General features: G+C 38.5%; 1 protein-coding gene across 1 annotated transcript in view; it reads right to left on the bottom strand.

The window, feature by feature from the left end:
• Window positions 1-25,452, bottom strand: part of LOC134543360 (small subunit processome component 20 homolog) — a 71,248-nt gene extending 45,796 nt beyond the window's left edge. The window contains exons 1-15 of the mRNA XM_063388348.1: window positions 25,203-25,452; window positions 23,756-24,036; window positions 19,499-19,832; window positions 15,919-16,137; window positions 15,252-15,506; window positions 12,962-13,203; window positions 11,520-12,039; window positions 9,449-9,670; window positions 8,190-8,391; window positions 7,105-7,264; window positions 6,540-6,746; window positions 6,081-6,257; window positions 4,767-4,892; window positions 2,735-2,892; window positions 814-1,018 (exon numbers count right to left, since the gene is read on the bottom strand). Of these exons, the coding sequence (XP_063244418.1) occupies window positions 814-1,018; window positions 2,735-2,892; window positions 4,767-4,892; window positions 6,081-6,257; window positions 6,540-6,746; window positions 7,105-7,264; window positions 8,190-8,391; window positions 9,449-9,670; window positions 11,520-12,039; window positions 12,962-13,203; window positions 15,252-15,506; window positions 15,919-16,137; window positions 19,499-19,832; window positions 23,756-24,036; window positions 25,203-25,247 (3,353 nt within the window). The 5' untranslated portion in view covers window positions 25,248-25,452. The remainder of the gene's footprint in view (window positions 1-813; window positions 1,019-2,734; window positions 2,893-4,766; window positions 4,893-6,080; window positions 6,258-6,539; window positions 6,747-7,104; window positions 7,265-8,189; window positions 8,392-9,448; window positions 9,671-11,519; window positions 12,040-12,961; window positions 13,204-15,251; window positions 15,507-15,918; window positions 16,138-19,498; window positions 19,833-23,755; window positions 24,037-25,202) is intronic.
• Between the last annotated feature and the right edge of the window lie 1,888 nt (window positions 25,453-27,340).

The raw sequence follows: 27,340 nt of genomic DNA, 5'->3' as shown, positions 1-27,340 counted from the left end.
CATGTTTTTAAATTTTTATAAAAATGTTGATTAAAAAATGTAACATATAACTGAAAATATATGACACTTAAATGTTACATGTTACTAATTTCTCCAAAACAGTGCATTTTTAGAATAATGATATTTAATAAGCATGTATAAAACTATTCGGAACAAATAAAATTAAACTGTTCAGCATTTTCGTGTTTGAAAAAATATAAACTTTGTAATGCAAAAATGAATAACTAATTAACAGTTGCAAGATCAAAATAGAAGTCAGTTATTTGCAATTGTTTCACATAAAATATGGCAACAAGCTTCATGCTGAAAAGATTATTTTTTTGTCATTAGAGGTAAAGTTTTTATTGAAAATGCTGATTAAGTTTTATGATTTTAATTGCACTTTCGGTGCTTCACGGTGAACTTACATGCTTTTTCGGTGTTATTTTGGTTTTTATTACAATTCACAGTGTAAACTTGTAGCTAGTATGTATACGTGCATTAGGTGTCAATCAAAATGGGACCATTTTGGTAAAAAATGAGTATTAAAAAAATATATTTCAGTATCATATTTGTAGAATGACACACTTATTTCAATGAACAGACTATGGGAAAGTCGGAGCACAAAAGAGAAGAGACATGCAGACGACATGTAACTTTCACCGAGACTGCGTTTAATGCAACGTCACTTCTTCCAAGGTACATAATACACAAATCAGTACCGCCAACTGAGCACTGAACATAAAGGACAAATAATTCCCATACACATCTAAAATTGACTAATAGCAACATGTTAAACAAGAGTGACAACGGAAAAGGGAAGCTGTCCTGCACCTGTGACGAAGCACCCCCGCGACTAAGGCCCCGATGCACAGCAGCACTCGCAGCAGGAAGGCCTGGAGGCGGGCGCCCATCAGGCTGCCCAACTGCTGCAGCACCACCAGCGCCATGTTGACGGCGCTCTGCAGGCGCCTCGGAGGGACCACCCGCTCCAGATCCAGCGACGCCAGCACTCCATCCACCAGGGCCACCGGGTCGTCTGCAAACGACGGCGAGCCGAACCATTCACTGGGTTTACGAGCCACGCAACGAGCAGAAACGATGCACAATGGCTAGGGTCGAGATCACCGCGTTCACCCAAAAAATAACGGGACTCTGAATATAATGCGAACCCAAACATGTTCGATTAGGAGTTTATGAAAAATGGATGAGAAGTTTGAATTATTGATCAGGGAAAAGTCAAGGAAGTTGATATAAATTTGAGGTGAAAATGTCATGTCATATTGTGTTTTAGTGCAAAGGTATAGATACTATAAAATTGTTTTAGTGTTTATGGATTGAAAATCACAATTCAAGTACGTAACACTTGAAAATTAGTGAAACTATTAAATTTATTCTATATTTACTTTCGTCAGTGGAGCGCGTTACATGATCTCTTTTGAAACACCAAGCCACAGTTACAAAAAAATCCTATTTTTTGCACTAGTTAAATGGTGGGGGGGGGGGGGGGGTCGGGGGTTTCCCCAGAAAGCAAAGAATGTGGTGATGTATGGTGGTCGGCCGGGAGGGTGTAAGAGGAGGGGAGGGGCAGCCACAGCGAAGAAAAGCAGAAAAAACCCAGTCACAAACTCCATTTGCACCTCTCCTTCATCCTGCATCTCTCATCTGTCACGCCTGTGCAGAGGTTCACGAAGCCAAGGAACTTTAAGTGGCATAAGTGATGCCATTTACAGGCAGAGCATGTAGTTTTCCAACTAACTGGAAAGTTTAGGAGGCGGTAATTAACAGCGGTCTAAAGTGGCATAAGTGACACATTCAAGAGTCAGAGCCTGTAGATTTTTGAAATTATGCCGTTTCCCAATAGCAAGATATAAGTTTGCGATTATAATGCAACCCCCACTTTAAGTTTACACAGTTGTAGTAAACATCATAGCATTATAATCAGGTAAAAAAAGGTATAATTACTGAAAATAAATCTAATTACTTAATAAGTCATCTTAACTTCATACATTATAAACTTTTTTTCAATAAATATTTTATGAAAAATTACTACTTGGATAATTTATTGCAGGTTTCTGCGGGTAGTAAAAAAAAATTATATATTTGCAAATAATTTGATATTCTATTCAACACTTCTAATAAATCTTTTTATTGTCACCAAAAATTTTTACTGAAAAAAAAAAAATTGCAACATATCATGATCATGAAGGTAAGTAGATTCATTGAGGAAATTATATTTGTTTTCTGCAAAATCATACATACATTGCTTTTACATGTAAGAAATCATTTGTGATTAAGGATTGTAATTATAAATGTTTCTCTTTTTTCTCCTCAAAAAAACAAATTTCAAACTTAAATTTTTACTGGTTGAAGGAAATGAATTGCCAGTTGTTTTTTTTCCATTACATTTTACACCTCTCCATTATGGTTTCATAAATATAAATATATAATTTTACTGTACTTTATATCACAATTTTACTTGGACTTCCTTAAAGTGTGAAAAAAAAAAAATTCAATGTATGTTAATATTCTATTAGAACATTTTTCCATATTTGTGAGTAATTTGATATATTTCATTCAGAAATTTGAGTTGGATAAAAAAAAAAAAAAAAAAAACAACAGTATTCGCTGAGGCCTAGTCTAGTGGTAACTACTAACAATTTAAAAATAATGATTTGATTTGAAACGTCGAATCAAATATGATATTACGTATGTTTGGGAGCACTCGCAGGCCTCTGCGAAGACTGGGGCTCACCTCGGATGTGCTTGGTGAAGAGCTTGAAGGTCATCTCGACGAACGCCATGAGCTCCTCCTCGCGGCAGCCGGCCAGGAACCTCATGACCAGCGAGCGCTTCCACTGTCCCGCGGCCTTGCCCTTGGCGGACCTGGCCAGCATCTTGCCGTACACGATCCTGCGGGGAGGACAGTCCGGGGTGGCCGCTCACACACTTACATTCACACAATGCATACTGTATAAGTTTCGTATAAACTAGTCTATAAATGATGTTAGGAGGTAATTTAACTTTGAGTTGTTGGTGACACTGACTGTGGAAGAATACTGTTACCAGGCGCCATTTTTTGTCTGTTCGGTTCGTGTTTTTAGAGAGTTAGTTATGTGCGGAACTTTGGAGTAACTTCGGTGGTTGGTTGAAGATTACCGGGAACAATGGGTGTGCCGTGCACACACTACGCGTTGTGAGATGTAGGACTGGTGCGGTGACGTGTGTATGGACAATTCCGTGGACTTACATCAGTCGTAATTATTTGCGTGGTCCTCCGGTGGAAGCATGGATTCAACTTTCAACCTATGAGAACAAGGGAGCGGTACCGTTCGATGGTAAACAATATATACTAATTAAATAATTATTAAAATTAATCAAATATTAATCAAATAATTTAATAATTCAAAAAAATAAAATATTAAATTATAAAATACTAAATAATAATGGCTAATATATAAAACTTATAAAACACTAAAAAATAAAAATTTACAAAACAAATAAAAAGCTACTCCCCCTCAATGTTACCTACAAGAAATAAACTGAATAAAAATATTATTTAAAATTTTTTTAAAAAAACCGAATCACATATATTTAAGTTACGAACAACATATCAAACCTAATACACAATACTGAATAAACATGTAATTTTAAATAACACAATGTATTATATCAACTTAGAAATTCAAGGGCATTTGAAGGATTTCAAAAACCAAAGTTGTGTCATCGTTGGTACCTTTTCACATTAATAAAATTTAAGGAGTTTTTAAGGAGCTCTTTTAATCATTTAAGTATCTTCAGATAATAATGAATATCAATGGATTTATTTTTTACTCACACTTTACCACGTGTAAAACTATTATTACTATCTATAAAAAAAAAACTCTTTCATTATAAACACAAGAAATGGAGGCACAAAGGGTATTTTAAAAGCTAAATAACATTGGGAAATGTAAAGTGCATGAGCAAACCATTACTTTTCTCCCTAGGTTCCAAACAAAATACCTATTAAATTATGCACACAAAACACTGTAGTATTTTTGTTTATAATTTTTATGTGACTGGAATAATATACATATTTATTAGAATGTGTTATAGAATCCATGGTGAAATTTAAGGACATTTAAGGACCTTTAAGGAATGAAAATCAAATTAAAGACCTTAATGTAAATTTAGGAAGCGTACGAGCCTCGAGTGTTTTCGAGGTTCAGTAAAGTAAAGAAAAGTGATGAAAATAATTCAAAGCATAAAAATTATTCACTAGCAGTGTATGGCATACATTATAATATCATTGTTTTTACCATCACAGTTTAAACAAATTTTTATTTAGGAGGAGAAAACCAAAAGAAACCATCTTGGATTCAATAGTTTGTTATTGAAAATTTAGCCACATTAAAGGATAGTGAAATATTTAATGAAACTTCTGAAATGGACAGTTATTATCTGCATCAGATATATTCAATTCCTATGTGAAACCATTGGGGTTCAAATTTTGATCATTTTCTAAGATTGACTACAACCTTTAAATTTAATAGTATTATCAAAAGTCATACATATGCAATATCAAAAAAATCTTGCCTTAACGAAAACGAATTTTCGAAAAATAACAATAAAACAATTGTTGTGAGCCAAAAATGGTTGGAACCAAGATGGGGGTCCTTCGGCTGTAATTTCTCAGCCTTAAGTTCATTTGCTATACACTCTATTTTGGGTTTCTAACAAAATATGTACACCTACAAAAAGCATTCAAACCCTCAAAGCTTCTTAACATTCCCAAGAAGCCTCACCTCAGAATAACAGGCATCACAGCGGACCGGTCGTGGTCTTGAATCACTTTGCCCTCAGACTCTATCCTGAACATGGTGATCTCGTTCTTGAAAGTCTTATCATCGATAAGAGCATACAGATGTTCCCTGGAGAAAAATAGTATGTATGTGAACTTTACATGTACATTAGAAGTTACACTTAGCACAATATTTTTAATATTAAAAAGAACTAACAAAGGGTTAATTATCATAATGCCATGTATGTTCAAACAAATTTCCTCCTAATAATCAATTATAAATAAACCTTAAATTTTAGAAACTTTATTCGCTAGTTTTTAGCATTAAAACAAAGTTTGTTATACAATATTAAAAATATGTATATAAGAGCATATGCTTTGAAAATTAAAAATGTGCTAAGGTATAATTATATCTTGCTGAAGTAACATAAACATACAGCACACAATTCAGAAATGCACTTGATAGCGAAACACCTGCGATTCCATTAGATACAGGTAGATATTAAATTTAACTTACAACAAAATTAAGGCAGCTGAAACAGCATTGGATATGCAACGTTTTGGATCAAAACGTATGAATAAATAAATAAATCAAAAGATTGATCATTGATTCAATAAATCAATTGGTCAATGAATCAATAATTCAATAAACCAATCAATGAATGAATCAATCAATAAATTAAAAATTAAGGAATCAATGAATGAGATAAGGAATGAAACAAGGAAAGTTTGATACCCAGCTGAGTTAGACCCAGATGTCTCCAGTTGGAAAGCGTGGCTAATATTACAGTTAGCTGGTAGTTTTCTCACGGTGATACTCATGTAAAAGAACTTCACATACTTATTTAATGTAATAAGTATAAAAAAATACTTAAAACAAATAACTCAAAAAATCTTAGGTGCACATGTGGCATGGAAATAAAGATGTACAGTAAAATCATAGTTAAATATTAGTAAAATACTACATGTAATAAAATTGGTGCATACGCTCCGAAAAGATAATTACATTGCAACAATGTATCTGTTGAGTATATATTTATAGTGGGAGTAAACACTGATTATTACATATAGGGATATACAAATGCATTACCAAATTTTGAATATAATCAAATACTCATGATTGTGAGTTGTGAGTATTTGAAATTATAGAAAACACTAAATTTGATTTGATACTTTTTTGATTTATGAAATCTCAAATATTTGCACTCACCCAGTAAGAACCTGTGAATAACTATTAACTAGACATGAAAACCAAGACACGGCAATGAATTTATTTATGTCTTCTGAAGAAAGTAAACAGTATTTAACAATTACTTACTGGTAGGGCATGACACCCTTATCTCTGTACGCCAGCACGTAATCCAATGCCATTTTCTGCACGTCGGGAGCTTTGTGAGAAAGAAAATCGCTGAAGATTTTCAAAAGCTCCATCTCCTTGAACATTGCTTTTGGGTTTTTGATTTTCGTGAAAATGGTCAAGTGTGCAAGGAGGGTTCTGAAATGAAAGAATGAAACTGTTCACTAACATAAGAACATCAGTACTTGTTAACACTTAACATAACAAACAAATAATAAAATAGAGATGGGCCAAACAAGACATCAAATCCTCACACACCATCAAATCTTAAGTAATCAAAATTTCTGACATACGACGAAGAAATTTTGTAGAAAAATATTTAATAGATAGTGTATTAATTTGGAAACATCCTCTCAACCTAATTTTACACTGTTAAACGAGAAACTCTCTCATGTACGGCTACCGAGACTCGAAACTCACTTGTGCCCCGAGCGTGAGTGGGAACGGGATTGTGGTGGGGGCGGCTGGAACAACAGCTGCTGCTTGATCTCCGCCAGTTCTTCGTCTTCCCCATCTTGCTCCTGCTCCATGGCTTCGTCCTCGACCGCGTCGCGGACAGAGTCAATGACGTTTTGCTTTATGTTCCACATGCTGGCCAGCTCCGCATTGCTCTTGAGATACTCGTTCCTGCGAACAATCATCGATGATAGGGTTACAACACTCTATCCTCTAGAAAATTTCCCAGTGTGAGCCCTGTCCAACCAAACATTATTTCCCTATCCCATTGATCATTCTTGCAAAAGAATACATATAAACTACAAATAGGTAGGGACAAGTTTTATGGTTTTATTCAAATTCGAGAAGATTGGAATTTGACCCTTCACCTAGTGAAAATTCACCTTCATTCACTTTGTTAGCAGAGCCACATAACCGAGTCAGACTACTTCCAGGTAAAAAAAAAAGGGGAGGGATAGAACACATGCAGCAAACAGTCCTTCAACACTGTCCAAGCACCGTTTACGGCGAATATGGTCAGGTTACTCACTCCAAGTAAGAGATGAATAACGGAACGAAATCTCTGTTCCTGGGCTCGGACACGTCAGAGAAATCTGCCATCGCCTTCCACAGCAGTATTCTGTAGTTCGTGTGGTCTGGTTTCTCCTCCGTGTCTTGCAGCTTATTGAACAATTCATCCAGCACATCCCCTGGGGGAAAAGAAACATGTTTTGCTCAATTTCTATTTTTGTAATTGCAGAAGTTTTGTTGTACATAATAGTTTCCTGCACATAATACAACTAGGGACAAGATTATATGTATAATAGCAATAAAACCAATACAACACATCAATACACAACACATTATTTTTTAATGAACAGCATATATAATTTGTATGGTTTTTAATACTATAAATTAAGTTTCTATCGGAACAAAAAAAAAGAACAGTCCATGTTTTGTCTAGAGACGTACGAGACTGTAAAATCCATATAAAACGAAACAATTAATAACGATTCACTCGCAAACAACTCGATTGGCAGCAAGCGTGCACGATAGCACAACTTACCGCCATGATGGTTCAACAACAACTGTTGCTTCGTTGCCGGAAGCTGCATGGCTACCCACTTTGGCAGGCAGCCAACTTTAAAAACTTGGCGCTGCTAACAAGCAGCGCGGGAAGTTCGAAATTCAAATGTTTCCAAACACTATACACTAAATTACACACAATATTTACAAGTCCAAACAGTCCATTTAAACATGAGGAGGATGTAGCTTCTGCGACGTAATTGGGTGCACGCGAAACTTGTCCGGCCAGGCTGACGGCATCAGCGGCATCATGACATATGGCTCACCTCTCCCTCCCCTGGTTCTTATTCTTCGAGGCTTAAGCTCATACTTCCCAGAGACACAAACCATCTTGTCTCCTCCCTCTCAATATTCCAACATTCCCACCTCCTCTCTCCCAACATTCCCACAGTTTTCCGGCATCAAAAAATTCCAGGCTAATTCAACGTTTCCCATTTTTCCCAGTTGGGTGGCTATCCGGTAATATTATCTACTCCCAGGATATTGCGGGTGCCTGTGTAATATTTACGAGGGAAGATGCAAGATCACGACGGGGAAACAGTGACTTACACCCAAAGTCGTCGGCCACTTGAGGCAGCTCCCCGCTCTTGGCCCTCGCGAGCTCCGCGGACACCGCAAGCTGCCCCAGGAACACCTCCCAGAAGTCTCCCGGGGGCATGCCGTGGGCATGAGAGACTACCAGCTTGGTCAGCGGCTCCCACAGAAGCTGGAAGTTCACGTACAGCGACCCCAGCAGGAACTTTAGGGGCACCTGTTGTGGACACAGCAACGAGTTAGCATCCCCTAACGTCAAGTTTCACAAGAACCGATACACTAGGACAAACTTTATAAAGGACTTTTCTTATAACTACGGAAAATATTTTATGGCCTTATTTTAAAGGCTATTTCATTTTTTTTAAAAAAGGAGATATCAGTGTTATTGTTTTATTTTTAATAGCTTAATTTTATTCATAAAAATAGTGTATTTTCCAACAAATAATATATACTCAAAAATTTTGTAATACTAATTTCATCAAAATAGTGACATTTTTACTAAATACGTATGGTGAATTTTTACAATAAAATAATTTGTAATATGTATGTCTTCAGCAGAACTATTCAAAACAAAAATTAATCTGCATGTGAATGTGTGCTGAAAATGTATAGAGCAGATGTCAAAAATTTAAAAAATAAATTACTGATAAGAGATGCAAGCTTAAACAAAGTAAAATTATTTTTTTCCCAATGTATTTGGATACATTTTGATACAAACATCATGCTAACAAAATTAAGTACATTTAATTTAATATAATAAAATTTCAATTTTTGTTATTTAAGATAGTTTTTGCAACAATGATTAATTTCATGATTTTAGTCGAAATTCAATACAACTGGTGCACTGACATGCTTTTCACTGTTATTTCGGTTTTATTGCAATTCACCATATAATCTTGTTCCTACTTATAACACAACTTCGAATTTGAATTAGATTTGGTCGGGCAGAAATTTACTTTTTCCAGTTTCGCAATTTTATTGCAGTAGTATACATGTACACATTCACAAAAAATTTTCGTAACAAACTATTTTCAAAGAAAGCATTGCAACTTTACCTTAAATTTGCATTCTGGTGTTACGTGGTGTTTTTGACATGCTTTTCAGGTGTTATTCCGGTTTTATCGCATTTCACCGTTTAGTTATGTCCCTATTTATACAGTCATAATTACTGTGACCGTGCGTTTCAAAACACTTGTAACATTGATACAGCTAGGGTCCCATCAGCGAGGTTCCACTGCACGTGAAATGAACGAACCCTGCCCCACCCCCCGCACCTTGCTACAGCGAGGGTTGCGGAGCAAGGCGTCGCGCGTGCTCTCGAAGCCCAGCTTGCTGGCGTGCTGCAGCTTCTCGCGATAGTCGTGCACTGAGGCCGGGGTCCGCTCGGCCGCGAGAGAGACGCTGAACAGCGTCCAGTCGCTCAGCCCGCAGCCGGCGGCAGCGCCTGACGACGCCGTCTCGAACAGCGACAAGACGTGCAGCGTCAGCAGCCGCACCTGCGAGAGAGACGTTCCCTTCGCGTGAGCCCTGAGATAACATCTCAAAGTCTTAGTTTAACCAAGAACAGTCTGTACGGATCTGAAGGTATTCAAAGAATATTGGATATTATTGAATGATTTGATAATTGATAAAAAATTTCAAATCAAATATACATATATTTTTTCATTACTCTTAACTAATAGACAGGGACCAGAAAAAATATCATCTTGCTATAGATGCTATATTTTGTTACTAATTTTCAAAATAGATGCTATTTGAAGTAATTTTCTAAATAAATGCCTTTTTTTTTTCTCAGATAAATTATTTTTTAATGTCATTCATTTTTAAAATATCCTTTATAAACTGCCACATGGCTGCTACATATTTTTTGACAGTTTTCAAAATTACTGTACATACTGTATCTTTTCAAACTTAAAAAAGAAAACAAATGAGTCTTTTAGACTTTGTGACCTGACTTACCTTAAATTCATATTTTGCAATTTGTCTGGGACACATGTAAAATATAATTAAATTATTTTAATTTATCTTTGGCTCTTTGCCCTTACGACTTTTAAGTACTTCAGTTAAGTACTACACGTCCACCATCTATGCCCCAGATTTTCTCATCTCACTGAAAAAAGGTGTATGATTGGCTAAAAAGATGAAAACCAAACAGGCTGCACACTTGCATTTTGCTTAAGCGTGAGTGTTAAGTACCACAGCAGTGCTCCAAATATTTGGTGTACCCCCAAATGTTACAATTCACTAGGGATGTGCGAATCCTTGATTTTCAGTTCAGTTCGAATCCGATTCGAATCCCTGGCAATATTTGAGATATGAATCCGATTCCGAATATTAAGCACAGAATAATTAAAAATAACTTATTAATTTAAAAATAATTTGCGTTCTCTTTGTCTAACTCTAACTACTGGCAATTATTTATTACACTGAGATTGAAACATTTATAATTATGTAAACTTAATTAATAAACACTTTAAAATATGAAAACCAAAGATATTCGATTCTCCAACTCAATCGTAATAAATTGCACGCCACAGGGATATCTGTTTTATAAACGTTTCAGCAAACGAAACCATTTTTTCTCCAATATATAGCCAATATGTTTTTTTCTTGTAGGTATGTAATTGTGTTTAGTTTATAGTTTGCTATACAAGGAAATTCGTAATTATAGTTTAAGCTCTTGAAATCTCGAAATTCTTTTAATGTCACTGTGTTAATTATTTAATTTACATATCTTTCTTGAATACATAATATTATAAATACTTACGTAATAGTAGCCTAATTTTATTTTTCACTGCTAGTATTTTTGAGCCGTATTAAATTAATTTATAACTTTTGTGAATACTCGTAATACTGTTCGAATCCATGTACGTACAATGATTCCGGGTTTGGGTAATTGTGGATTCGAACCTTACCCGAAAATATCGGGTACTCGCACATCCCTACAATTCACCCATGTGGTTATTTTCTGGTAATTGTTCTCTACACTAGTTTTCATGACGAACATGATTTGTGATATTGTAATATTTATCCTAAATACCTCATAAATATGAGCCCCACCCAATAAATACAGTTAAATATGTGTATTATTTTATGAATCAAATCTGTGAACTAATGATTACAGCATACTGACTATACTTTTTTTTTAAGTAAATCATGAATTTTTTTTTTTAGTGGTTTTAAACTAGGGAGGCAAGAAAGAGGTATTTTTTTTTGCACAAAACTGAACTAGAGGGTTAGTTCGTGGGTATTTCCTGTGTTTAACAGGTTTTGAAAACACATTTTGAATTCCCTGTTTTGCAGATTTTCCCAGTCCACAGGAGCCCTGTTCAAGTGCTTACTCACAGGGTGGTATGGTGACAGAATGTTGCTTTCCAGATGATCGAGTAGTTTGGTGAGTAGAACCGCCGAGAAAACTTCTGCATTCTGCTCGTGGAGTGACGACAGGTACAGATCCAATGTGCGCAGCATGCAGAGATGTTCGGGACCCGTTGCGTATGAGAGCGAAACATCGACCACTTGGTCAAAGTCGACGACACCCAACAACACTTCGTCCTCCAGATGTACGAGCGTTTCCATCGCTACACTAAACAAAAACGTCAACTTGTTCGTTGCTTCACGTTCAGGTTTCGGAATGGCTTCAGGGTAAGATGTAAAGCTTTCTTCTTCAGTTCTCTTCATCAATGCTTTCATCACAATGTTGGTCACGTTTCTAACAGCACCAACCGCATTATTTTTTGATAAAACTTTCAAATGCGGGAGGCAAATCAACACGCACAAACAGCTTTCTAGTGAGGCCAGCAAATCATCTGTTTCCTCAACTTGTAGTATCTTCAACAGTAAAGATGGAAAATTCAGCTTCATTCTGCAAAAATTGAAATTAAAATGTAAGCTATATAAATACTTTTATATAATATACAAAGATTCACATTTCTATAATCACGCTAGAATTTCATGGTTTTTTTTTTTTACTACATTACAGCTGCAAAGTAGGATATGAATTCATGTTAAATAAAACACACACACACACACATTTCAACTCATTTCCTTTATACAAAATCAGTGCTGCAGCAAAAATATTTAAGTAATTTTCCAACAAATGGTACAAACATTCCTTAACAGACACAAAAATACAAACCTGAATATAAAATACCATAATCATAATTCTTTAATGATTGCACTACTGTAATAATGCTTACAAGTACTGTACAACTTTGTCATGGAACAAAAACTGTACGACCAGAGCTACTGTTTGGTTCAATTTTGTAATTGAGATTCTCTGGTAGCCTTCCTTGCCATCTACTTTCTCAGTCCATCCACTAGATGAAATATTCAACATTTCAAAGCCATTAGGCATTTATCATGTGAAACTGACAAAATGTAATAAATATGACTATGTTACTTTTCCTGGCAAACCACCATGGTTTATGAATTACAGCCATAGAACTCTTTTCATTATGAATGCTGACTTTTTTTCTTCTTCTAATTGTTGCTTTTATTTTTTTTTTTAAAAAAAAGCAAGGCAAATCACTCTACTGACAGAAAGTGGCACCAGAAAAGCTTTTGATACATATTGTATACATTTACTAATTTGAATTATTTTTATTTCTGTGCGTTTGAACTGTGATTTTTACTACATAACGTATTTTCCATAAACTCATAATCAAAAAGTTTTGGGTCGAAAAATATTCCAAATTTCGGGTTTAAGCGGTATTTACAAAAAAAAAAAAAAAATTGGATCAGTTTTGTATCTGTTGTTGTATCTGCATCCACCGCACGCCACTCACCCGCCGGTGTCGTCGGGGAAGCAGAGCGGGTACTGCCTCCAGCCCGCCAGCTCGACGCCCGAAGCACACGGCGGGGACTTGCGCAGAACGAGGCGCGCGAGCAGCCGCAGCACCCCGGAGTCCGCGCCCGCGTCCCAGCAGTGGGCCAGCAGGCGCGGCAGTACCAGCGACTCGAAGCCGCTGTAGTCGAACACGCTCTCGAAGAACCTGAGCAGGACCTCCCGCTGCGGCAGATCCAGCACCTGGGGAATGCCACGCCAGCTAAAGAGAGCGTCCCGTTCTTGGATAGCAGTGTGGCAGGATGTATCGGCGTGTGCAGTCAGGGTGAGAGACTTTTGTAATTCACGAGACATATTTATTAAGCTGGTGGTTACACTTCACAGGACAGATTGGGATACATTCTTCAGTAACGTATTTCCAAAAAAAAAAAAAAAAAAAAAAAAAAACCTCACGGTGGAAGGGAAAAAAAAGGTTTGCTTGCCTAAAATACGTTTCACCACTCGGTTTAAAAGCTATTGGCTGTTCGACTTGTGTTACAAGGCACCGTAGGTCTGAGGAAGACTTTATAAAGACCATTTGTATATATGTTTCACATTTATTGTTTGTGCTTGAAACATGGAAATCTCACAGATTTTTTTTTTGTGCAATGCTGTAGTTTAGATATGGACTAAACTTTCCCTAAGCTTTGTGTATCTAACAAAAGTCCGTCAAACTTAAGACGGCTGTCTAGACACAACCCTGTGCTGGGCGCTGCTATGATTCACCATTTCGGAAGAAATTGTTAATTTCCATCGTCACATAACATTTTGGTCCTCCGGGCCGTATCGGTCACGAACGTATTGATAATTACGGCGAGTCAGTTCTGGGTTTGGATACAGTCACAATTAGAGGGCACGCAATGGTCCGTGGAACGTGCGCGTGTTTGTGATGCGACTCAAATTGTGGAAGAAGCACTACTTTGGAGACATAAAACATTGTGCTGTTACACAGCATAGTAAACGCAGAATTATGGAACATTACAAATATTACTGAACAATTACAAACAAAGAAGCACTCAACACAAAGGTACATCGCCAGGAGGGGAAAGGGATGAAGCTGAGGGAAGAAGGACTGCGTTCAAGGTCATGGTATTTTGGGCAGGACACCACTAGACAACGGCATATTTGACCACTGTTCACTCCAGGCTTGCGCAGATCAGAAAAAACGTTTGCAAAGAGCTTTCAACTCTTGCAGAGAAGGCTGTATGTAGCTGATACGTCTCAACAAAGGCTACTGAGGGCCACCTGCATGGAGCATAACAAAAAGTTGGATACATTTGATGATTTGTATTATAACATTATAAGATAAGATCTATTTCTGATTTATTCACAAAGAAAACATTACTCAGCTCATCACAGGCTTCATCATCCACCTCTCATGATTCACCAAGAGTGCATCTGCCAGTAGTTGAATTACCATCATTCAGCGGCGATATAAAGTCATGGCAAACATTCTCCAACCTGTTTCGAGGCACTGGTTGCTGAACAGTGCCAAGTCCCAAGTCTCGATGGTCGTGAAGGAGGGGAACGCACGGCTTCATCATCCGCCTCTCATTATTCACAAAGAGTGCATCTGCCAGTAGTTGAATTACCATCATTCAGCGGCGATATAAAGTCATGGCAAACATTCTCCAACCTGTTTCGAGGCACTGGTTGCTAAACAGTGCCAAGTCCCAAGTCTCGATGGTCGTGAAGGAGGGGAACGCACGGCTTCATCATCCGCCTCTCATTATTCACAAAGAGTGCATCTGCCAGTAGTTGAATTACCATCATTCAGCGGCGATATAAAGTCATGGCAAACATTCTCCAACCTGTTTTGAGGCACTGGTTGCTAAACAGTGCCAAGTCCCAAGTCTCGATGGTCGTGAAGGAGGGGAACGCACGGCTTCATCATCCGCCTCTCATTATTCACAAAGAGTGCATCTGCCAGTAGTTGAATTACCATCATTCAGCGGCGATATAAAGTCATGGCAAACATTCTCCAACCTGTTTTGAGGCACTGGTTGCTAAACAGTGCCAAGTCCCAAGTCTCGATGGTCGTGAAGGAGGGGAACGCACGGCTTCATCATCCGCCTCTCATTATTCACAGAGTGTGCATCTACCAGTAGTTGAATTACCATCATTCAGCGGTGATATAAGGTCATGGCAAATATTCTCCAACCTGTTTCGAGGCACTGGTTGTTAAACAGAAGCAGCTCACCCAGTCCCAAGCCTCGACGGTCGTGAAGGAGGAGGGGGAACGCACGGCTCACCTGGTTGGCGAGGAGGCTGGCGTGCTCCTGCGGCAGCCGGGCGTGACGAGACTGCAACAGCAGCGCGGCCAGGTCCGCGGCGAGGGCCGACACCTCGGGGGCCGAGGAAGCCAGCAGCGCGCCGAGGCGTCGGGCCAGCGTCTCCGACCCGCACACCCACAGACCCTGCTTCCACGCCACCAGCTGACGCGCCAGGCCCACGGCCCGCAGCACGGCGTCTGTCCGTCCCTCCTCGGAGAACGAGTCCACCGCGCCCTGCGCGACGCGGTTCGTTCACGCGTGAGCGGGGCGGCCAAAACCCAACAGTTCAAATACCGAACCCTGAGTACAAGACTATCGTAACTCAAAAAAATTGAGTTTACGAGATATTTTTTTACCATAAGCAGGAAAGTATCATTATCTAGGCACTGCAAGACTATCGCAAATATTATATTTACTTTTACGGGACTTGTGGCAAATAATGTAGTGTTGCACTCAGGAAAACATATTATAAGCACATGTGTAAGACTATTGCGTCTGAGTTGTGATAGTATCGCACCGATTTTTGAGTGACGATAGTCTTGCACTCAGGGTGCGAATATCACAACGCTACTGAATTTTATCTTGTCACGAGGGTCACTCAAACATCAACCAGAATCAGGTTGGTTCGACTATGGGAAAAACTCACGTAGATGCACGTCCAGAGGACGGCGCACTTGTCCGGCTTCAACTCGGAGCACGCACACGCGACGACGTGCTGGAGCACGGCTGAGAGCAGCTCGACGGGCACGTCCTCGTCGCCCAGAGCGCGCAGGTAGACGGGCAGCACGGCCTCCGCGCAGCTGTGCAGCTGGCCCGAAACTCCGCGCACCACCTCGAACAGCAGGCGGCCGCATCCTGCCACACACTGACACACACTACATGGTAAAATGAAGTCAATTATTTCAATTATTAGAATTCTGAAAGTTGACAAAAACAAATTTCAGTGATCAGGGTGAAACATTTTCTCTTAATTACCTACCGTATTTACTCGTATAAAGTCCCCCCCCTTTTTTTTCCAAATTTTCGACTCCAAAAATGGGGAGTTTGCGAATTTGGAGGAAAAAAATAGATTTTTCTTTTTTTCATGTATTAAAAACAGAAAAATGGATTTTTCTTTTTTTTCAGGTATGAAAAACTAACATTTAATAAAAGCAAAATGAAATACCGCCACAACCTATTTAAACGCCAATTAAATTTTGATTAAATGAAACAGCTGGTGGAACGACTGGCAAGTCGTGCGTCTTTGTTCTAATGAGGGAGGGTGGGGGAGGCAGCGACGCGGCAGGAGGGAGAGAGAGGCAGCGAGTCCGCAGGGGGGAGAGGCAGTGCTGCGGCAGGGGGGGGGGAGAGAGGCAGAGGCGTGGCTTAACCTCCCTCCTGCCAGCTAGCCAGCCAACCAGACAAAGGTTAGAAATACCAGTTTCATGGTACGTGTACCAGTTTTCATAGGTAATTCCTTGCTCAACCCACTTCCCTTCCTCCTTCGCTTCCCCTCTTCTTCTCCGACAACACTGCACATCAACACAAGCGTGCGAGTCAAGCTTTCTTTATCTTTATGTCGTTTGAGATACGACTAACTGCGTACGTCTGTCACGCCTCACGACAGTCCTACTGAGAGCGGACAAACTATAATGCCAGTCTCTGTATCACTGCTGCTTACAAAATCACCTCTCGCAGCTCACAATACATGGCTTGCTGTTTGATGCATGCCAAGCTGCCCTGCCCTCAGATAAACCCAGAAAAACACGTTTTTATATTTTTTCTCAAAAATGTTTACAAAACAAGGAGGGGGGGGGGGGGGGGGGGGCGGCGTATACGTGGGCGGGGCCTTTACGCGAGCAAATACGGTATGTATTACTTCCAGAGTTAACCCGTGTTTCCGTGTCACACGTCGTACAGACTCACATTTCGGTTTTATTTCAGGTTTATCGCAATTCACCACAAAATTTAGTTCCTACTTTATGATCTCAGAAAGTTACAATGTTCACAAAATATCCTAAAATCACAGATCTGTAATAAAATTTCTGTTATAAATCTGTAACAATATTTTCCTGACATTCCTTGACTAAAATTTCAAATTTCAAAAAACCAATTTTTAATAAATGATTTATATATAAATTGCCATTTTCTGATTGAAGTAAAGAAAAGTCAACCTCACCATCCCTGTAAGTGGCCTAGGCATTAGCCTTGTGTGAATGCCTGGCTTGTGTGGTTCCCCATCATTTCTGCTATAGTATGTTTGGTAAGTCTTTATCTCACGCAGTGGTGCACAGAGCCTTAAGGTGATATGACTTATAAAACCTGGTGAATAAACTTCAGTTTTTTTCAGGAACTTTTGGTAATATTTTCTGGTAATATTTTTACCAAAGGGTGATATATATGTGTGTATGTGTGTGAGTGTGTGTGTGTGTCAGAATATGAATTATAATACCAGAACGTACCTTGAAAGTACCCTAGAATCTGAATCTATGTGTCAAGGGTCAAAAATAATTTTTTGTTCAATAAATAAAATTTTTTTAACCATGGTGTTGAAACATTCTACCTTTAATAGTTGTTTCACAAATAAAATTACATGTTAAAAGTACAATTACAATATCTTGGAGAATGGTAACAGGATAGGTAAGAAGAAAAAATTTGACTTGGTAAACTTCAGAGGTTATCAATGTTGAATTTTTTTTTTTAATTTGCTTTATTTAATATTTTTCTTTGAATCCTTTTCCTCAAATATTGTTCGTAGTGACGTGAGCGGTGCAGCGCGCCAGGGAATTGGTGGCGGCAGAATGGAGAGGATAGGCATACACCCAGCACTTACACTCACGTCTATCACATCAGTATCGCTATGAGTGAAAAACAATAACCAGCATCAGTTACACAAAACGTTATTGCTTGTTTCCTCGCCAAACATGGTGTGAAATCAAATGGAATTTTGAAGAAACTTCAAGCACAATTCGGTGATGCTACTCTGAGTAAAACCCAAGTGTTCATTGGGCCCAGAAGTTTCTAAATGGTCGTGATAAAGTGGAGGATCAAAGCCCTAAACAGGCATCTGGCGACCAGTGTCAATTACCACAATATTTAAGCCTTGCGTGAGCTTGTTTAAGGTCCACTGAAGAAGGCATTAGAGTGGGGAATGATTTACTTCAAACCGTACATGGGCAATTGATTACCGAGGGCAGCCATTTAATTTTTTTCATGAAGGCGTCAAAAAGTTTCCTATTCTACGGAGAAAATGTATTTCCGTTAAAGGAAACTATGTAGAAAAATAATTTTTTTTTTTTGTATTTTAATAAAATCTGTATAAAATTTCCATTTTATATTAAAATGACCCTCGAAAATAAAATAAATACTGTATTTACCCAAAAATAAAGTGACCCTGAATATAAAAGAACCCCAAATTTTTTGAATGAGTTTAGGCAAAAGACTTTATGGATTTGAAATAGCAATTCAAGTACCTAGCTCTTGAATATTATTTAATTTATTTAACGTGGTGAATTACAGTGGTCGTCCGGGAGGGTGAAAGAGGGAGAGGGGGGTGCCTTCCCCAGCAGCCACAGCAAAGAGAAGGAACCCAGTGACACTCCATTTGCACCCTCACTTCCATACTGCATCTCTCATCTGTCACGCCTGTGCAGAGGTTCAGGGAGCCCCAGACTAAAGTGACATAAGTGATGTAGTTTTTTCAGGCAGAGTGTGCAGTTTTTCAACTAAGCTGTTCCCAACGGCAAGATACAAGTTTGCGATTATAATTCGACCCCCCACTTTTAGTTTTCACAGTCTTGGTAGGTATCATAGCTATTTCGTATAAACTAGTCTATAAATGATGTTAGGAGGTAATTTAACTTTGAGTTGTAGGTGACACTGACTGTGGAAGAATACCGTTACCAGGCACCATTTTTTTGACTGTTCGGTTCATGTTTTTAGTGAGTTAGTTACGTGCGGAACTTCGGAGTAACTTCGGTGGTTGGTTGAAGATTACCGGGAACAATGGTTGTGCCGTGCACACAATACGTGTTGTGGGAGGTAGGACTGGTGCGGTGACGTGTGCATGGACAATTCGGTGGACTTGCATCAGTCGCAATTACTTGCGTGGTCCTCCGGTGGAAGAATGGATTCAACTTTCAACCTATGAGAACAAGGGAGCGGTACCGTTCGACGGTAAACAATAGCATTACATTCGAGTAAAAAACGGTACATGAACAAAGAAGTGGTGGCCGCTCCCGACTCACGTCCGGCCGCTCCCGGAGGTGTCCCAGGACCAGCTGCAGGAACCGCCGCTTGTCCTTGACCTTGCGGGCGACGAACGCGAAGCCCTCGGCCGCGAAGTTGTTGACGTGCGCCGGCCAGGCGGGGGACAGCAGGGGGACCAGGCCGTCCAACACGGCCGGCGCGTCGCGGGCCAGGCTGCGCCACAGGAACTTGAACAGGTACGCCAGGCAGGTGAAGACCCACTCCAGCTGCTCCGGGTCCTTGGCCACCAGGACGCCGACGAGGCTCCGCAGGACCCCGCCGTAGTGCGGGTAGAAGTCGTGGTGCAGGTCCCTCGCCAGCGCCACGATCAACCTGGCAGACGGCAGAGGTGTGACAATCAGGTAGTCCAGCAAAACCTTCAACCAGAATCACTGGCAAACACAGCAATTTTTTTCAGGGGTGATTTAAAAAAATTGGTTGTCTGTAAAGTCGTTTTACGGAAGATATTTTAACGTGACAACGTCATAACAAAACATTGATGAAATTATTGCATTCTTTTATGAATAAAATTGAATCATTTTTATTGAATTATCACTATTTTGTATGGATACAAAGAAGGAGTGAAATTTAATCTACAATTTAATTGATAAATTTACTTTTATTTGCACACATTAATTCATATATGTTATTACTTTAACGGAAAAGTAGGAAACGAATGGGAGTGTTTAAAGTTTAATGTGCCTAGAAAAAGTCAAATTGATGGTTGTTCCAATCGAATGGAAGAAAGATAGATGCGGCGCAAGCGTACAATGAGCGTAACGGGACAATGTGCATAACGGGACACTTTTTTGTGCGTGCAGCCGGCGTTCATCGATTTATTAGACGTTGGCACGTCAAAAAAAATTAATAAATAAAATTTTAAATATGAACATGTGTGTATTCAAAAAACTTACAATTAGTGATGGGTAGAATCCCAATTTTCTCAAATACGAATCTCAATCGGAATCCCAAAGAGTACCTACTTCTAACATACCCCTCGAATCCGATTCTAGGTCTCAACAGCCCCAATAAAATTATGTACAAGAAATCAAACATATCAACTATGGTGTTAAAATATTAACCCTTTAAATATTTTATTCTTGAACTAAGTTTTTGGAATAAATATACATTGTAATTTTATCTTTATAATTACATGTTAAAAGTACAATATCTTGGGGAATGGTAACATAATAGGTGTGAAGAAAAAAATTTACGTAGTAAACTTCAGAGGTTATCAGTGTTTACTTTTTAATTTATTAACTTTATTTCCTGTAATTTTTTTTTTTTTTTTTTTTTAAATCTTTTACCTATAATACAGAATCCTTTGAATATTAAAGATTTTATGGTATTGGAGAATTTTACATTGACCCATCCCTAATTAATATTGACACTAACAACACTCTGTACGTATTTGTGCAAAAAAAGAAGAGATCATTTTGCATAAGTTAAAATAATGAGTTTGAGAGAGACATTACTAGTGTGTACGTTTTTAAACATGGAGGATATTCTGAAATAGACACCAATGAAGTATGTAACACAGCACTCAGGACTAAATGTTAACAGAGAAGAAGCGCGGAGAATCACGATGATGAACGGTATGAAACTATGTATGAAAAGAAAAATTGTGGCGTGTCTAAAAACTGAGGGGAGTTGCATGAAATGAAAACAATGCAATCATTTCTGTTAGTGGAACTCATGAAAGTTTTCCTTGTTGGTGGATTTTCTTCTTGATATATACACACAGCAGCATCATTAACAATGGTATATGGTTTAAGAAAAGTTGTGTAACCAACCCGTGCAAAATCGTACATTTATTGCTCTACCTATTGTTGCACAGTTACGCAGGTTTCGTTCCAAGCAACTCGTGTTCATTGACCTTGTGGTACGCACTACCGTACTACACAGTAACTTATTTTCTTCATAATAGTACTTTTTGAAATGCAATTTTTCTACGCTCTGGCTTGTACCTGTGTAATTCAATTACCTCATATTTTACTTAGGTATTTATTAATTTTTATAATTTAAACTTTTGTTTTTAATTAGGTATTTATTAATTCATTTATTCATTTATTTTATCTTTTTTTTTATTCATTTGTATAATCATAGGCTTGTTTTCTTAAATTATTTCTACATTCTTTCAGTTAATCATTCATCAATCATTCAATTACTTATTTATTCATTCATTTTTTTAATAGTTCATTTATACATTCAGTTATTAATTATATCATTCATTGATTGATTCAATTTGTCAATCATTAATTCATTTACTTGATATGTTTAATGTCTACCACCAGCTAAAAAGCCATAAATGGTATGAACCATACAGAATCATTAACAAACACACAAAACAACCAAATTAGATACGACGATTACAAAAATAAGCCTTTGCAAGATAATAAAAAACAATGAACTCTAGACAATATTGGAAATTTTAAAGTATTAGGTAAATTCTTAACCAGATCAACTGATATATAAAATTAAATAGAAAAAGTTTATGTTTTTGTACGATTATCTGTTAAGAATTTTATCTAATGTAGGAAAAAATTTATCTAGGTTATTAAAATGAGTAATAAGTCTGTGTAAAATATTTTTTCTTATTTTTTTTAGAGTAGGTATGTACAATGTTTACAATACATGTAACATTTAGAGTAACATTTATATTACATATGTATAAAGTTTTAAAATGACCAAAAAAATATAATTTAAAAAAGTTTATAAAAATAAGCAAATAGCTGATAAAAAATGGCCAAATTTATTTCTGGTTGTGTAGCAAACTTTGATCAACTTTATTTACATGGTTCTGTAAAAGTAAAGTCTACTGCAAAATATTCCCATTTCACATACGTATATGTCTTGGATTGCAAGAATTCGTTGTGCAGGTATAGTGTTGCGAGAAACACTAGAGACGACCTAATAGTCTATGCTTAGCCAAGCCATCAAAAATAGCCACTTCAACAAATGCCATTCTGAGCACTAAGAAGCGAGTAATTAGTTGGGCCAGATGCTAAGATGTATAGCTTGGACTGTGATTTTCTGATAAACTTACCAAAAAATGTTTTTTAACATGTTAAATATTTACAAGATATATATATATACACACATACACACACACACACACACACACACATTATGGAATAAAATATATGTGTAGGATATTGCTGTTGCCTCAGAAAGCAGTGTAACTGCTGAAGGAAACCTCAAAAAATCTTATCCCACTGTCTTCATGTAGCAAAATCTGCTTTACCAACTTGATATCCACATTCAGTGGTGAGTTCCCCAAATGCCTCCCCCTTTCTGAAGTATATTCCATAATCTCTTATAAATTTTAGAACATGTAAGATAAAACTATATTTTTATAGTAGCTTTATACAGTAGGTACACTCCTGATTATCAGCGAAATTAAGTGGCAGGGCCACCGCGGATAGTGAAAATCGTGGATAATCCACAAAAGAGCTGAAAATGGGAAACAAAAAAGGAAACATTAATTTCAACTTAAAAATCTAAATATTTATGTACAGTAAAAGTTACAATTAACAGTAAAAAATTTTAAATGATGCTAAAATTTTAGTATTTTACTGAATAATTAACATAGAAACATAAAAGTGCTCAACCATACGACTAGAAACAAAGCGCGACAGAGACAAAAATAGCAATGCTTGCCGGCCTACTGCGTGAGTTCCGAGAAGGCCTGTGGATTTTTATTGTATAATGCGCACAGTAGAGTTAAAATACTCGTCAGTAGAGTTAAAATTTGCTCGCTTGTAATAAAATACAGATTCACATATGTGCTGTATTTTTTTCGTAGCATGCGCGGATAATCCGCACCTAGGATCATCCGCCCACGGATAATCCGTACCTAGGATCATCCGCCCGCGGATAATAGGGAGTTTACTGTACTTGCCTACAGTTAGAGACCTGAAAAAATTGCGGATTCATTAGGCGATAAGCTAGAATTCAAATACATATACCTCTTAGATGATTTTGCTATTGGCTTACTGTTCATCTGGACGAATCTCAACCAATTATATACCCTCAACCGAAGAAGGATCGAACCACAGACAAACCAGATGAGACGACTTACAAGTCGGCAGCCAATGAACTTGCGTTGTTTGCCCGAGTGTACAGGGGAATGTGCAGTCTATCCTGAAGGCCATCGAAACCGCGAATTTTTCCGGTCCCTACCTATAGTGTAGCCCTAAAAATGCTTTCCCCCGAAAACTGGCATCTCTGAGCAACGTCGCCCAAGGCTCACTCACTCCAGAACCGGCTGAAGGGACAGAGAGTCCCGCAGCTCGACGAACTCCAGGAGAAGCGCCACGACCTCGTCCTTCTTGTTCAGGAGCTGGGGCAGGGTCTCCACGGAGGGGAACCTCCGTCGCAGCCGGTCGTAGCTCTCCGAAAGGTTCAGGACGCTCCACTTCTGCAGGCACTGGTGCACGTGCGTGCCTTCTTCCTCCGAGGCATCCTCGTAGCGGTGCCCCACCCGGTGGAACACGTCCACGTCAATGCCCGCGATGCGCTCCGAGAACAGTTGGAACTGGAACACGTTCGAGCGAACCAATGAACTGAGGCCTAGCAGATGCGTCTGTTAGAGGGACACTCGCAGATGCTTCAAATGCGGTATCGTCCCTAAGTGCTCTGAACTGGCGCTCGTAACGCATCATTTGAGTGGTGACCGTAACATTCTGTGGCTGAGAAATGAAGACAAAGGCATAATGCAAGTCGCTAAAGTGTTTTCAAGAATTGCTACCGGGTGTTTCATGGCTAAAAATTATTCTGAAAACACACATTTTAACCATTTTCACTATAAGTACCAAAAAAAAAAAACAGTTTAAAAACAAAGAATGGAAACAAAACTACTCATCCGCCCTCGGAGCATTCTTAAATGCTTTTTGTCAACAACAACCACTCAGATACATTGAGCATTGTTGTAATATTGTACAATATTGTATATTGAATATTATTGTAAACAAAATTATGTAGAAAGTTAATTATGTTAGGTTAGCTGCAATTAAAATTATGTAATATAATGATAATAATTTCTTAATTTTAATTTTCACTAACAAAACTACATCAATGTTTTACAGTATTTTAAATGCAAACAACCTAACCCGCCAAAATTTAATGATTTTTTTTTTTAATATAGCAAACCTAACTACAACTGTAAAACCTCAATTAACAAAAACGTTTGAAAAATCATGATGGCTTTTTAAAATTATTATATTAAAATATTAGGAAGTAAAAACATTTATTTTTTCTTCAAATTCAATCTAATGCTTAACAGTTAGACTGCCAGGCCCATCACGGTGTTAATCCCTTACCACCAAACTAGTATAACTGAAATTTTTTTAAATGTTATTATATTGAATAGTAGAGGAATAAATCCTTAAGCGAAACTGCAACATTTTCACTCCTAACATTTTTTTATTTTTTTTTTATTGGTTGAATGGTTCTCGGATACCGCTTACAACCAGCACTAGATGCAATTTCTTAGTCGAAGCCAGGGATTATCCACCTGTCGAAGCCTTTTATTATCATGTCATCAATCAAATATTCGTACATAGATTAACACCCATGCCTTGCCCGGGAATCGAACCCAAAGCCCCTCGCACCGTAAGCCGGTGTGAATCCGACTACGCTACGGAGGTGGACAAATTAAAGATGAATGTGAAATAAAAGTATAACAAAAAATATATCACAAACCTTAAAAGTATTATCATTTTTATGCCTTGTGGGTTTGGTCTTCATTTTTTCTTCAAACTTTTAACTTTATTGTTTACGTTAACCTAACTTGCATTATTAAAACAGCAAAATATTATCATTTATTTAATGCTTGATAAACTTAATTCCTAACCTCCAAACAACATGTGACTCCGTATAGATTGTCTCTGCCACAAACTAACCAAACAGACACACACTAATACCAAAGAGTAAGAAAAACATGAAAAAAAAAAATAATCCATGGAATAGCCACGTGGTGACCAGCCATTTAAAAAGGTCGCCTAATTCCTGTCCTTTGCATTGACTCTATGGCCTTGATGTGTCTGATCCGGACAGCCTAAGTTTCACCCCCATAGATCGACATGCCCTTCGGGCTGGTTCGTACATGTTCGGGTATTTTTTTTTTTTGTACGTTCAAAACAAACATTGCATTATTGATCAAAAAATTGTTGACTAATGTTATTTTATATTTTTTTAAGAGTAAAACACATGTACACAAATATTTCCTTGTTACTAATTATGAGATTTTCAGGTAAGTTATTGAGCTATTTCTGTTTGATTTGTTAGGAGATTAGTTTTGTCCGTTTACAAGTTAACATTGCTTGTGTTATTCTTGGCAAGTAATCATTTCTTATATAAATTTTTGTACACTTTAGGCTTATCTTTTTTAAATTTTAGGTAGCGTTGTGTTGATTTGCGGTCGCCACGTGGCCGTTTAATTAGAGTAGAAATAAGATCTAAGGTGTAGGATTATCTGTTGGTTATTACAGTAGGATTATATATTATTTAAGTTATTTGGGTAATAGGTTAGTGTAGAATAGTGAATTGTGACAAAATGGGTAGGGTGAAATGTAAGTCGAAGCTTAAATGTGTGGGTTGTAAAAAGGTGTGGAAAGATGGAGAGAGTGGTGTACGGTGTGACAAATGCGAAGGCTGGGTCCATACGGAGTGTGCAGGACTAGAGGAGGGGGAGCTGGGTAGTCTGGGGCAGGAGTGGATGTGTAAGGATTGTGACAAGGATAACAAGGGTTCAGGAAGTGTAGTGGCAATGGCAGGAAGCAGTGGTAGCCAGGAGCTGGTAGGTGGGGTGTCAGGAACTCAGAGGGAAGGAGGGAATGTAGATGTGGGTAAGGACTGGGCACTCAATTTCATTGGTGATATTCTGGGAGGAAAGATTGTTGAGGGTCTGAGTGGGACAAGGAGGGAAGTCGATTTGAAAGAAGGATTAGGTGAGGTGTTGTACAGGAAGGAGATGGAAATAAAACATAGATTAGAGAGGGTAGAGGAAGAAGTAAAAAGGGAGGATGGGTTGAGAAGTGTGTTAGTAAGGGTCGAAAGGCTGGAGTGCGAGCTGAAGAGGACAAAGGAGGAAGTTGAGAAGGAAAGGCAGATGAGAAAGGAGGCTGATGTGGAGGTAGATAGGCTGCGCAGGAGGGTGGAGGAGCTGGAAGGGAGGGAGAAAGTAAGGACTCAAGCTGTTAAGGCCACATATGCAGAGGCATGTACTGGGGAAGTTCAGGAAACAGGTGTCAGGTTGCAGAATGAAGGGGTAGCAAGGAGGGTGCGGGAGGAGGCCGGCAGTAAGGCTGTGGGTACAAGCAACGTAGATGTGAACAGGCATGAAGAGGGCAGGGATACGAAAAGGGGTACAATAGTTAGACAGGAGCCCGAAGTGATTTTCCTGGGCAGCTCTATTGTGAAGGGGGTAGAATTGCAGGGGGTGGGGAAAGGAAGTATATATAAAGCTGCGTTTGGAGGTGCAAAGATTAGGAACTTGGGGGAGAGGGTAGGCTGCATGAAAGGAAGCAGTAAAGTTAAGGTGGTGGTTGTTCATGTAGGGGGAAATGATGTGGCTGGTAGAGTGGTGGGGAGGGAAGTAGAGGAGGATATGAGGGGGCTAGTGGGCAAGGTGAAGGAGAAGTTCCCTGTAGCCAGAGTTGTGGTCAGTGGGGTACTAGTAAGGAGGGGTATAAACTATGTCAAGGCTGCGGCGGTCAGCGAGGTGTATGAGAGGGTGTGTAGGGACTTGGGAGCCATGTTGGTAGATAGCAGGAAATGGGTGGGGCAGGACTGTGTGGGCAGGGATCAGGTTCACCTAACAGAGAGGGGAAAATGGATGC

Source organism: Bacillus rossius, assembly GCF_032445375.1.
Source record: "Bacillus rossius redtenbacheri isolate Brsri chromosome 9 unlocalized genomic scaffold, Brsri_v3 Brsri_v3_scf9_2, whole genome shotgun sequence".
Classification (NCBI taxonomy): Eukaryota; Metazoa; Arthropoda; class Insecta; order Phasmatodea; family Bacillidae; genus Bacillus; species Bacillus rossius.
This window is presented reverse-complemented; position numbering and strand designations above follow the sequence as displayed.